General features: G+C 49.7%; 4 protein-coding genes across 4 annotated transcripts; 1 reads left to right on the top strand and 3 right to left on the bottom strand.

Annotated features, from left to right (window-relative positions):
• Nucleotides 1–3,439: 3,439 nt before the first annotated feature.
• On the bottom strand, nt 3,440–6,360 carry CI109_101539 (uncharacterized protein; the record flags this gene model as incomplete). Its single annotated transcript, XM_032002516.2, has 2 exons — nt 3,440–4,243; nt 4,303–6,360. 2 exons carry the CDS (start codon nt 6,358–6,360, stop codon nt 3,440–3,442), a joined length of 2,862 nt encoding a protein of 953 aa, XP_031863453.2.
• Nucleotides 6,361–6,839: 479 nt separating this feature from the next.
• CI109_101538 (uncharacterized protein) lies at nt 6,840–7,860 on the top strand (the record flags this gene model as incomplete). Its single annotated transcript, XM_032002517.1, has 4 exons — nt 6,840–7,015; nt 7,250–7,382; nt 7,587–7,698; nt 7,799–7,860. 4 exons carry the CDS (start codon nt 6,840–6,842, stop codon nt 7,858–7,860), a joined length of 483 nt encoding a protein of 160 aa, XP_031863454.1.
• Nucleotides 7,861–8,379: 519 nt separating this feature from the next.
• CI109_101537 (uncharacterized protein) lies at nt 8,380–9,569 on the bottom strand (the record flags this gene model as incomplete). The annotated part of the gene is made up of 3 exons (XM_032002518.1): nt 8,380–8,460; nt 8,617–9,128; nt 9,449–9,569. The coding sequence occupies 3 exons, from the start codon at nt 9,567–9,569 to the stop codon at nt 8,380–8,382; spliced, it is 714 nt and encodes a 237-aa protein (XP_031863455.1).
• Nucleotides 9,570–9,921: 352 nt separating this feature from the next.
• On the bottom strand, nt 9,922–13,016 carry CI109_101536 (uncharacterized protein; the record flags this gene model as incomplete). The annotated part of the gene is made up of 14 exons (XM_032002519.1): nt 9,922–9,983; nt 10,066–10,234; nt 10,317–10,362; nt 10,454–10,587; nt 10,679–10,887; nt 10,962–11,367; nt 11,439–11,534; nt 11,600–11,671; nt 11,766–11,921; nt 12,048–12,071; nt 12,142–12,156; nt 12,218–12,260; nt 12,344–12,453; nt 12,588–13,016. The coding sequence occupies 14 exons, from the start codon at nt 13,014–13,016 to the stop codon at nt 9,922–9,924; spliced, it is 1,971 nt and encodes a 656-aa protein (XP_031863456.1).
• Nucleotides 13,017–13,022: the final 6 nt, after the last annotated feature.

Below are 13,022 nucleotides of genomic sequence, written 5' to 3'. Positions count from 1 at the left end.
TCCCAAGGATCAGATTATCACAAGCTACTCCAAGATTCCACCTTCACTTCACAGATTGCACATCCTTGCTGGATCCTTCTGTCACTACCATATATCGATAACCACAAAGACATCGCGAACATGGCACGAAACTCGTCGTAATTTACAAAACCTCGACGTTGTGGTACAACAAGGTCCATCGAGGATAGAAGCGGACATCGACGGAGACTCTGCTGAGTCACGTGAATAGTTAGAGCGAAAGATGGATGCTCGGCGTAAGTTTGTTGAGGGATAAGATAGCTTCTCTGAGAGGAATAAAGGAGGATGTTTGACACTCTCCTAGTAAGCTACTCGACAACCTAGTACACCCTCGACAGACGCTCTACCAACCTTTGACCTGGCTTCCTCGGAAGGGACACCTTAAGGTCGGTGGAAGTTAGCACTCAATTCACATATCCTTTCCCTTTCTGTAAGTATTTAGTTAGTTAGACCGTAGTGAGATAATAGTACACACATATTTCTACAGCACTATGAGACATGTACGTGTACAACATGCTATCCTTCCTCGACTTAGACGCAAACGACTCTCGAACGAAGTAATAACGCAAGAGCGGTCGAACGAGAACCGGACGGTTAGCCCCTTCTCCGTCGAATCTCGGTGGTACCACTCTTGGCCTACTAAGAGACCTACGGTGGAATGCTGCACCGTCAACGGACCCGCCTTGTCACGCCGGTACGGAGGGGAACGGGAGGTGTCCAAGGAAAAGGACAGTGTTTCGGGCTTGTTGCACTATTGACCAAGTTCCGATGTCGCAGTGGTGATGACAATACTGGTGATGATGACAAGAGTAGTGGGGATGACGACAAGAGGTGTTGGGTTTAAGACCAACTCTGTGACTGTATGAGTGAGACTCAAATAATGATACATAGCTGGGAAAGCTAACAACTAACTACGGAAGGAGGTGGGATATATATACCTTTTGGGAGTATGCATTTGCCACCCAGATTTGTTTGAGAACGGTTCATAGAGCTGGTCTTAGATACGTTCGGTTCGGGCTCTAAGACCTGTTCTTAGAGGTGTTCGGTTCGGGCTCTAAGACCTGTTCTTAGAGGTGTTCGGTTCGGGCTCTAAGACCTGTTCTTAGAGGCGTTCGAAGAGATTCCACGCGTGAGATTACATGTGCTGTAATTCATGACACGCCTCTGACATGTGAGTGCTGGTGACGGGACCACAAGGTCATCATTCACATCACAATTCATATCACTATTCACATGTATAAGCAAGCTTTTCATTAGGGCCCCGGCTCTGACCATCAGATACCTTTTCCCTCCAACCATGGTTGGGTGACATCACATCACCGCATATTTCACATAGAACAGAAGAGTACTATAACCTGGTGAAATGATTGATTCCTATTCAGATAGTTTCCTTTTGTGATCATTGCATGACACTGCCTCCATGTTTTGCCATTTCATCTGCTCATTCTCTCTGATTGTCTCTTGCAAGGCCTTTTCAAATATGACCATGTCAACATTGTCCAGCCCATCTTCTGTCATTGCTGTGTGTGCTTGCCTCAATGTCACATTATCAGCCTCCACTCGGGTCCAAACTTTTGCAACTTTCCTCCCTTGTTCTTGCCTCCTCTTGTAGTAAAACCGTTCTATGTCAACTAGATCAGTCATGCCACATTGTAAAAGGAGGGTGTTATTCATACCTTTCATTCTGATAATTTCCAATCTTTTTGCACTGTCTCTCACTCCTGCAGTGCTGACACCTGTGTGCACAATTGGTAACCAATTTGGAGGTAGCCCACATGGATAAGACAAGGAGTTGATCACTGTCGCAAAGAACACCCCTTTCCCCATTATTCTGCACCTCTCTTCAAGCTTCTCCTGTGATGTTGTATTTTCCCAGGCCAGGACTGGCACATTGACCTTGTCAAATCGAAAAAGCGCTCGCTCACGATCTTTGTTCTTTTTCCATGTGGCTGTGATGGGCGGCTTTAGTGACATGGAAGTTGAGTTGACCACAGGGCAAAACTCACTCTTGTCTCTCACAATATCGTTCCGCTGCATGATCAATGACAAACTCATGGCATGATACTGATCATCGAGATGTGATGGCTGTTTATCCCCAGAGAGTGAGTCTCTGATCATCAGCATGAAGGTGTGGACAATCATAATGGAATGGTGACTTACATTGCTGGAGTGAGGTGACTCAAGCGAAGAGGGTGCTGCAGGGACTGATGCGGTTGAGCAGGAAGCGGTTGCTGATTCAGGCAACAATTTGACTCCAAGAGTGTTGTGTGAATGATACAGTGAATTGGGCAAGGGAAAGGGGACACATTTTGAGTGATCAACAGCCAAGCTTGTGTGATAATGGTGAGCTTGTTGTGTATACCCTTGAGGACTTGCCATAGCATGGGAAGGGTGTTCCATATACCTAGTACTGGTTGAGTTTGGTATGGTATCAGGAAGGGGAGCTTCAGACCCGGCTGCAGAGTATAGGTTAGGTTCAATGACTGATGGACCTGTAAGAGGGAGTGCTGGGACAAAGAGTGACATGTGTGCCGAGCCAACAGTTGGATTGTAGTTGAGATCAGGATATGTAGTAGGAAATTGACTGTGACTGAAAGGGGCTTGTATGCTGTGAGCTGTGTTTCTTGTATATGCTTGGCCATTGGAATCGATTGGGAAGCTCTGACAAGTAATATGGCATCCTGTTGCAGAAGTTCCATAACTCTCAATCTTGACAGGAATTGGGTAGTTGTACTGCAAGTGATCCTTGCTGTCATCCATTGTGATAGTTGAGGCTGGGTGAGGCTTACTCGAGACTATTTCAACAAAGTACAAAGTGAAGAAAGGTCTGGTGCTGTGGGAACTGAATGTGAAGGCTGTAAACAGGTTAGTGGATGTTCAACTCAAGAGGACCAAAGGGAGAAAGAGGTAATATGGGCATATTGCAAAGTAGGTATGGATATGACATTTATCATGTCACCGTTCCCCCCATGAAGGCACATACCGTTTTATAACACTGCCTTCCTGGTCATAAAGGATGCAATTGTTTTATGCCACTTTTTGCATGGACAATGAGTTACAGTCAGTGGATGGCAAAAGGTTGACACTCCAACAGATTCCTGCTATATTAGTTATCTAAGGCATTTGATCCCACTAAGATTGCTTGCCTCGATAAATGACAGCTACCGGGGACCAAAGGCCTTAGTTGGTTTGTATGACCAGAAGCGCAAATGCCGTTCACAACCTTGATTGTGCCATTTGGGAGAAAGTAGAGATATGGATTCATATTGATGCTAACAACAAGTGTACAAAACGAACCCTAACAATACATGCCACTTCCACATCGTCCACTAGCTCGCTCCGTTGTACCTGCTCCCGTGGCGGTCCTTACGGTGTGTCGATATATACAAATAGCTGGTTTTCGACCAGCACCCGTAAACAACTACTCCATCGTCCCGAACTCGCTTCCCCTTCTCTCGCCCAGACCGTCCAACCACGCTCTCGTCGATCCTGGCGTTTGGATCCCGCTACTGTTGGTCTGCGAACTGCTCGTCCCGTTCCAACTACTACTTGAGGTCCTCTCGAACAAAGGCGCTTCGTGATCTTCTTCTTCGCCGTTTTCTCCTTTCGTTAGTCCACGTTGTTTCTTCGGTGTGTGGACGATCGCCGTTGCTGGAGAAGTGGTGTGTGCTGTTGTCGTAAGTGATGAAGGAGGATGGGGTTGGGAATCCATTGCGGCCCGTCGTTTCATCTCTCGGATCCCAGCTGGACGAAGATCAGGATGCAACGGTGGTTCGGGGACCCGAGCCAATGCTTGACCCAGATCCCCTCGGTCCTGCTTCTTTTCAACAGGCTCATCCTCATCGAAGTCATGATCCTCCTCTTCATCCCATTCTCTTCCGAACTCGGCTTCCCTTGCTTTGCCTTTTCCTTTATCGCCAAAGAATCCAAATGCAGCAAGTTTCGTTTGGCTGCCGGTGCTTGAACGGCCGCTCGACGTGGCTTTACGTTTCTTCCCGCTTGCAGTGCCCTTTTGAGATGAGGTAGCGACTGCTGATCGCGCGGCAGTAGGAGTATGTTGGGATAAAATACCTCGATTGAGGTGATCCCACTTCGACGTTGCTGAGATCGGCGCGTCGGCTACATTGTCGGCTCGAGATGGAGACTTCATTGGTGAAGACGACTCAGGAGGAGGGGAAGAGCGAACGAGAACTGGAAAGTCTTGCGAAAATGCCGTGGGCTCAATCTGCAAAGGAGATACATGTCAGGTCAGTTTGAAGACATGGCTTGCGCAGAGGCACTCACGCTCTTGCTTGACCGACATTGTACTAGAGACGGTCTCCTGTCTGGCGAATCTTCTGGTTGCGAGAACAATGGTGCTTCTTCACTTTGGCTGGACCTCGGACTAGCCATATTCAGTTCTGCGACTGGACTTAAGTCCAGGCCGTCTTCACCCATATGCTCCTGTACCGGCGGACCCCAAGTGATGAGGGTTTCAGGATCCATCTCCATAGGTTGGAAGTCTGGGACTCTGGGGGAGGAGGAAGGCATGCGATCGACCAAAAAGTCAGGTTGAGCGGGAGGATCGGGTAGAATGAACAATGTCTCTTGTCGGTTGACCATTGATTGAGGACGAGGTCGCGATTTCGGTGGAGTCACTTGATGGTGATACTTTGAGCTTCGTCTTCTACGAGGTGTTATGAGCATGTGTTCGGGCGAAGTAGGTTGTTGAACTTGAACAGGAGAAGTCGTGATAAGTTCTGGGGAAAGAGAGGGTTGCTGAGTTCGACGTTGAGATTGAGATGCTTGACTGGCTGCTTCCCCTATCGCCCGAAGGGAATGCTCGAGGTCCGCAGCATGTTCCTTTGCTCGATCCAACTCGGCGGCGTTCTCTCTCGCTTTGTCGATAGCGATATCCAGCTGTTCCTCCAATGCCGCAGGTCCGGCTGGTCTCGGCGATACATCTCTCGAGCGACTTCGTCCATTTTCGGGTGACAAGGACCGATTTCGGACCGACGTTCGAGGAAGAGGTGAGATCGCAACAAGATCTGGCTTCTTTGACCTTTTCCTGGGTGAAGGACTAATTTGCCCAATCATCGGTTTACTGAGACTTCTCCTGGGAAGAAGAGCGTTTGTCCGCATTGATCCTAGTGGTGCACCGTGATGGGTTTTGCCTCGTTTGGTGGTAGGGGACTTCGTGTCTTCTGCTCCTTCGGGTGGATCTGAGGACGACAAATCGACCAGTGCCTTTGGTTTCCCATCAGGTGTCTTCTTTCTATTCTCATGAGCCTTATCCAAGACTCTTCGGTCGATCTCCTCTACATGTGTAATTTGACCCCTCTTCCTCTTCTTGGACCCTTTGTCCTCGATCGGAGATACAGGTGCTGCTGCTGGTGGATCGCGATCTTTCCGCCAGGGTGATTTGATCCGGTTCATCCTCGCTGTGTCTTGTCCGTTGATCTGTCGATGATTACCCAAGACATAGTCGGGTATCGGAGGACTGGTCTTGATATCTGATGATAGAGGAGGGAGCGGATCAGGGGAGGAGCCACGGTCTGGCGTGCCAAATTTGCGGAGGAAAGGTGTTCGATGTTGGGATGGTCGTCGGTTTTGCTGAGCTGGTGAAGGGGTATTCGAAACCTCGGCATTTTTCTCGTGGTCTGTGTGAGCAGCGTCATGGTGACCTGGCGTTCTTGCTGACTTGTTGGGCTTGCCGGTGGGTCGTTTTAGTTGACTAGATGGCGGCAAGACATCCACATCTGATTTAGCTTCATCGGTACTCGAATCTCGCCAGAAATCGTCGTCATAGACTTTCAGCCGACTTCCAGCTCCTCCCGGAGCCGGATGAGACCTCTCTTCCTTCTGCGTGATCTCATCTCTCTTCTTCCCGAAAGCCAGCATGGAACCCGATCTGCTCTTCTGACTTAATGGTGTTCGGTTTTCCCTCTCTTCTTTCCTGTTCTTGTCCTCCTTGAGAGCTCCCACCCTGCCACCCCTTCGAAGGACGGGCCCGGTGGTGGGCGGTGTGAATACTCCTCTCAAAGTACCCTGTCGAGTCTTATCGATCGGCGTGTTATCTTCCTTCCAGCGTTTAGTGATGGATCCGTTATTCTTGTTCTCGCTGTTTCTCAAGGTAGAAGGCCCAGGTCCAGCCAAAGCGTTCCGCTTGAAGGTCGATGTGGGCGGAGTTGACAGACCGTGCGAGAAAGAAGTGAGAGGTCGTTGTGTCGATGTCGTCTTCTTTGGTCGAGAGGATGGAGCTGTCTCGATCCACCCTTTCGGATCCGGGAAGAACTGACTGGGCGGAAGTCGGGACATCTGGACGGGATGGAAGTTCAGCTTCGACAGCTTCTCAAGGGGCATATGTAGGAGCTTACCTTGATTGCTGTGCAGCCCGTTCAGATGCAGCCTATGCACCTGGACGAGTCAGTCGATCCTAGTTTGGCCATCAAGGAGGTGGGGGTGGTGAGCGATCCACAACATTAGCATCGCTGAAAGTCATACAGTGGGTGATGTTGCCAAGTGACGCGCGTGACCTTTGCACCAAAAGTCAAAGCACACAAAAGTGAGTCCAGTCCACGTGGTTTAGTGCCACATTCAAATTCCCCGAGTCCGGGATTACGAGATTGTACCCCCTTGTGCTCCCATTTGTCGGTTGATCCCGGACCAACTAAGGATTAGCTCGCATTTCATTTCACTCTGTGGTAGGTAGGTACAGTGAGTGATTGGCACCACCAACCCAACAACACACATCCTATCACATCTCGTCCAATCTACTAGCTCCACTCCTACACCTCTTTCTCTCCCTCACTCACCACTCATATAGTCTCTCTCTATACACCATGGCAGCCGTCTTCAGATCCTTCCGAACAGCTCTTCCGGCCCTTCGACGACCCGTCGTCGTTTCCTCTCAGCTCAATGTCGCCAGGGCTTTCTCAATGTCCGCTATCAGGTCGGCGGGTCACGGTCCCCCCCAACTGCTCGGTCCCGGTGCTCAGCCCGGTAAGGTCCCCACTGAGTGAGTGTCAATCTGCCCAGGTCACGAGAACAGATATGGAGGAGAGGAAATACATAGGCCATTGAAGGAGAAAGCGGGGTGGGAAAGCGGAGGAGGAATGTGAGAATTCTATGGCGGAGGAATTGCGAGATGTTATCAATATCACGACACATCCCGACGTGGTTGGAGAAAGCTGGATGAAACAAAGGACAAAATCACGTATATGACGCACAGCTAACCAATGTCCTTTTCCAGCGAGGAGCAATCTACCGGTCTCGAGCGATTCGAACTTCTCGGAAAGCTCGAGGGTGTCGACGTTTTCGACATGAAGCCTCTCGAGGTCACCCGACTCGGTACCGTTGATGACCCCATCGCCGTCTACTCTCTTGTGAGTATGAGTTTCTCCTGGGTCGTTCAAGTGTTGGGCGGAATGTGGAGATGGACGACGTCTTCTTGTGAAGTCGTGAAGGTTGCGAAAAGAGGAAGGGCGGTCTTCTTGTGAAGTCGTGAAGGTTGCGAAAAGAGGAAGGGCGTATAAGGAGTCAGACACCGTTTACGGTTGATGCTGATTATCTTTTGCGCCTCATCATAGTTCCCCGAGCGACAAGTCGGTTGCACTGGTTTCCCCGCCGACTCTCACGACACCATCTGGCTCAACGTCACCCACTCTCTCAAGAACCACCGATGCCCCGAGTGTGGTTCCGGTGAGTCGCTCGTCTCTCACCTCCTGTCTTTTCCCTTTCGCCATTTCCCCGTCATTGTGCTGCTGCTTTGAACTTGCTCACTGACGCGTTACCCCCTCAGTCTACACCATGAACTTCCAGGGCGACGAGGCTCTTCTCCACGGTGATGGTCACCACCACTAGATGGTTTTCGGCTTGGCTTTTGCTTGGTCGTAGATAGGAAATGTAGTGCAATGCAATGCAAAGCAACTTACAAGCTACGGTAGAGCGGTGTTGTTCTGTACCAATTTATTCCAAGCGCCATCCATTTCTCGCTCGCTCGCTCGCTCACTCTCTTTTGGTCTGTCCAGGCATAAGGCATAACGGTACATTTTGACTTTGACTTAATTGGATTCAGGAACGTGACGTGATTTGGTCCACTACTTGGAATCTGGCTCTGGAGGAATGTCTCCAAACGCAAAGGTGCTGCACTTGTGGGTCTGGTTCAGCGCGATATGAGAGGTGCTCTTTGCATACGTCTATCACGGAATTGGTATATTCTTTGATTACTGAAATTTAACACGCTGCGATGCCTTTCCAACCCTTTAACGTCCAAAGTCCGCTCCGCCCATATATCACAAAGACCAAAACTTCCCCGCAGTATGACTTGCATCCCTCCCAACTAGAAGTCTTTCTTCGTATGTTTTCCTCGCTCGTGCCCGACTAAAGGTCAGCCTTGTCGGCTTGAGTAGACTTCCAAGTCTCCCATTTGGCCTTTTGCTCGGTGTACTGGTCTTTGTATTTCTACGGGGGGGGAGTTGAGTGTTAGCGGATGCGCAATGCGCAGAATTACACGATCAGTCGATCGAATGTCAAAAGGCGGAGAGCACGACGTGTTGTGAGGGTAGTGGAGGTGGTCACTTCGCGACCTTGCGGCCGCTCACGCTCAACGTTACTCACCTGTTTCTCACTCTCGCTCAAAGCCTTCCAGAGGTTACCAGTCTCCTTTGCGATGAACTGTTGTCGTTCATTTCCTTCCAAATGACCTGGAACAGCTACCCTCCCTTCATCCCTCACATCCTTCGCGAAACCAAAGAACGCTGTCAATGGTTTCCCCGGATTACCCGCACGAGCCGCAACGGATTGTTTGAAAGCCTTCTTCCCCCCGGGAGGCTTCACCTCTTTTCCTGTAGCCTTCTTGATCGCATCTCTAGTTTCGGGAGTTGTAGATTCCCAAAATGCCTGATAAGCTTTCTCGTAACTTCGTTTAGCTTCGGAAGCTTGGGATTCGTATGATTGTTTTTCAGATGAAGAGAGGTTGGACCATGCTGTTCCGGCGGAAGAAGTGAGTGATCGCATGTCGAGTTTACCATCCGGTTTGAGATGGTTGGAAGAGGATGATCCGACGTAGGATTTGAAGAAGAGCGTGTAGGCGGTAGGTGGACCACGAGGGACAGAGGGGAGAGTGGGGTCTGCAAGGGGCGTGAACAAGGTCATCATCAATTGTGTGTTTCTTGCATTATGTGACGGAGCTAAGCAACGTAGACAGCCTTCTAGGACACCCCAAGAGACATGTGACACAGCATGCAGAGCGTGATGAATCTGATTGCTCGCTGGTCTGTGTTCCCTGGTGAACATCCTCGCAATCACTGACTGCGGAGCCCGTGTCCTCACACATCACATCACATTTCCATCCAACCACAAACCCGACCTCTCCTGCGTGACGCCCTCCTGTCCAACAACAAATCACATACAACAAATCAAGCGAGAAACACGTCACACGCTCACTCACCAACGACCTTCTTCTTAGCAGCCATGACTACCGAAGAGGTGTTCAACATCCTCAACGCATTAGCAGGGGCGGAGACGGGGCCTGTCACGCGCATGACCGCGGGTCGGAATACGGAGAGCATCGTCTTATGTGGGAGAGGGTAGTGAGTGAGTGAGTGAGTGTGAAGAACGCAAATGCGATAGCTCTTTCGCTTAGGTGGGGGAAGACTTGTATGTCCCGTGCGAATGATGTTGTTGACAAGTGTAATTGCGGGGGAGGCTGCATTGATTGAGCGTACGAACTGACCCGCTTATTGTTATTGCTGAATGTGGCACTTTGGCTCAATCAACCCTGAACAGTGAACGAAGAGACGCGTTGCTGGGATACCGATCAACAGAGACCGCAGCTTGTGTATGATGAATCAAGATGCATGCAAATGTGTCACAACAAATACAGAGGAAATAATGATGTGTCTGAGTCTAAGTGTCTCCTCGCTAATGTTTAGCCCGATCCGCCGCTCGTTCTAACGCTCGTATCCGTAAACTTTCACCTTTGACTGTAGACAACAATGTCAGTCAGCGTTCTATCCCACCCAGCCGAGCAAAGCCCAGCGATATGCAGTAGGAACAATCACTCACAGTAGAGCAACACGATCAAACCACAACTTACGCCCACCAGCCCCGCAAAGAGCGAGTACATACCCCCATCTCCGATACCATTCCGGATCGGAACCGCAATCTGCGACATGACACATGCCAGAGCACCTCGTACGAATGACGCGCAGGACGAAGCGGGTGCGGAGAGGCCCTAGACGATGAGATAGGTTGGTTAGTGTGGATTACGTGTCTCAATAGAGGAAGCGTGGTTTAGGACACGGACGTAGACTTACCGGATTAGAATCGACGAGATAAGCCAAAGTTGGAGAATAGATCCACCTGTAAAGCAAGACATCAGTCTCTGCGCGCGCAGACTATCATATTGCAAACCGTGTGCTCGAGGTCATAGTAAGGGCTGACCGTCACTCACATGAGAGAGAATCCTGCGCAGAACAGACTGACTACGATCCCTGCGATATGTACCTTCTCGTGCGCCGTCCATGCGTATGCCAGGAAACTGAGGATGATAAATGGCATAGCTATGAACGTCGATTTCAATCGCATCTGCGATAGAACGGATAAACGTGTCAGTGATCGCACCTCGCCACCTACCAGAAATATTCGCGCGGTCGTTTACTGTTGGATATGCACTCACTTCCGGAACACCCACACCTCCATTCTGCTTCTTCTGTCTCTTCAAAACCACATCCGAATACCTTCCTCCAATGATACTAGCGCAGATATTGCCTATCCCAAAAGCCAGGATGACAAGACCGATATTGAGCGAATTGTACGAGTACGGTGCGTCGCCCAGTGTGATCGACGCCGTGTAAACGATCGTATATTGCGCAGAGAAACAGATACCTACGAAATATAACGCGAATTGCTCAGATCAGCGAGCAGAGTTGCAGGAAAGGGTAAGGTGAGATTTGACATACCAGAAGACATGATGACGAGTGCGTTGGTGGGTCGTCTCATCACTATCACTCCAATCATCAAAGGGAAAGGATTCAAATCACCAGGTGTGATCTTGAATTTCTCCTCGACGTTCGTTTCGACCACTTTCTTCTTCCCGAATGGCAAATACCATCTCTTCTTGACATGCACCGTACCCTTATTCGTCAGATTTGAGTGATGACCCTCTTCCACGTCCCTGTCAACGGTGACATCGGTCAGAGGTGGGATGCTTGACGCTGCAATCTCGACTGGACGTTCTGTCGATGTCGAGGGAGTGTGTTTGTCGGCTTTGGCAAGTCGCGCAGCCTCCTTGGTCCGCTTCTGCTCAAGCTTCTGCTGAGCTCGTTTAGCCGCCTTTGCGACCGCATTCTGATATGTCCTTGACCGCTATGTTCCAGAAAACAAATACAACAATCAGCCTTCAGGGCTCGATAAGCAAAAGGTTGTTAGGCACTCACCTCTTTTCGCCATGAGTCTGGGAAAAAGATGAACAAGATTTCCATGACGCCTCCTAGTGCTGCTGAAAAGTAGAATACACTTCGCCATCCGAATGACTAGCCGAGCCCAGTGGCTCAAATTAGCAGTTGGAACGATAATGTTGGGAAGGGAATCTGCTCACTTGACCGAGAGCTCCGCCGATGATTGGGCCGATACCAGGACCGAACATAGGTACGCTGTAGTAGATCCCCAACTGTAACCCATAATGGATCAGCCATACCCTTTCCCAATCATCATCTTCGACAGGAGTTGGATAGGGCCACTTGGTGGCTCCTAGTTGGACATACCTTTGCCCCCCTCTCGTGCGACTCGTACATATCTGCCAAACTTCCTGCTCCAGCCGAATTGACTGCTCCACTTCCTGTAGCTTGCAAGATTCGCATGACAATTAAGAGCGGCATCGAGTTGGCTCGAGACGCAACGATAAGTGCCGCGAGGTAGATCTGTCCACGAGATAGACATTAGCACCGAAAATGAAAGTCGCGGTCTTCGAGGGAAAGGGTATTCGGGTATGTGACAGCGAGGTGAAATGCTAGGAGGTGAGATAGAAGTCCCCGTCTGTCACTTACAGCGTATGAGATGAGATAGCTCGTCTAAAGCGGATTGGATCGATCAGTCGACTCCATAGGGGTACAAATCTGTCAGACGTTGTTATAAACGCACCTTTCGACCATTGACCTGCACAAGATGATCAGTCAGCTTGATCTGCAGTACCACTTCGTCTGAATTCGCAGCTCACCTCTGACAACGCAGCCCAGAAGACAGGCGTAAATCCCTGAAACCTGTTCCCAGGCCACCACGTCAGTCAGCTCGACGACTATCAATGGCACTGTTCTTACGCAAAGCAGAGGTCGGTCCCACTCACAAGATGTATAAACTCAGTGTGAGACCGATTTGCGTCGAAGTGCCATGTAATTCTTCTCTAATTTCGTTGATGACGGGATTATAAATACTCGCTGCCATTGTAGGACCGAGCTATAGTAGGGTGTCAAGTATAACACACGTCAACATCGGCATGAACGCGAGGCGCGGAGCAACTTGAACATGAGCAGAGGTGTATCGTAAAGAGTTACGGTGTTCGTGATGATGGGAAAGGCGATGGGACTTACCAATGCAAAAGTGATCAGAGTCAACACGAACCATTTCTTCCTATCTCCCCATTCTCTCGGATCATCGTCCACGGGCGTATGTTCGATATCCACCACTATCGGTAATCCAACACCAGCCTTCTCGACTTGTCTAGAACCAGAGATATCCTTCTCATCTCTATTGCCGTCCGGCGTAGGTCGCTTATCTATCACCCTTTCTACATCGTCTACATTGGACGTGATACCATCTTCGTCGAGGTCGTTCTGCCATTCTGGTGGGTAGACCTCGTTCGATCTAACATGCGTCAAGATGTTCGATAATCTAGAAGATTGTCTTTCCAATACCGCCGGCGGTTGTTCTCTCTTTACTGATCGTGTGTTTCTTTCGGCAATATGGATACGAGGTGATTTGCTAACATTATCGTTCGAGGGTGATGCGTCTGAAACCATTATCGA

This window comes from Kwoniella shandongensis, chromosome 3, assembly GCF_008629635.2.
Source record: "Kwoniella shandongensis chromosome 3, complete sequence".
Classification (NCBI taxonomy): domain Eukaryota; kingdom Fungi; phylum Basidiomycota; class Tremellomycetes; order Tremellales; family Cryptococcaceae; genus Kwoniella; species Kwoniella shandongensis.
Note: the sequence above shows the minus strand (reverse complement) of the source record. Positions and strands in the feature narration are given on the sequence as shown.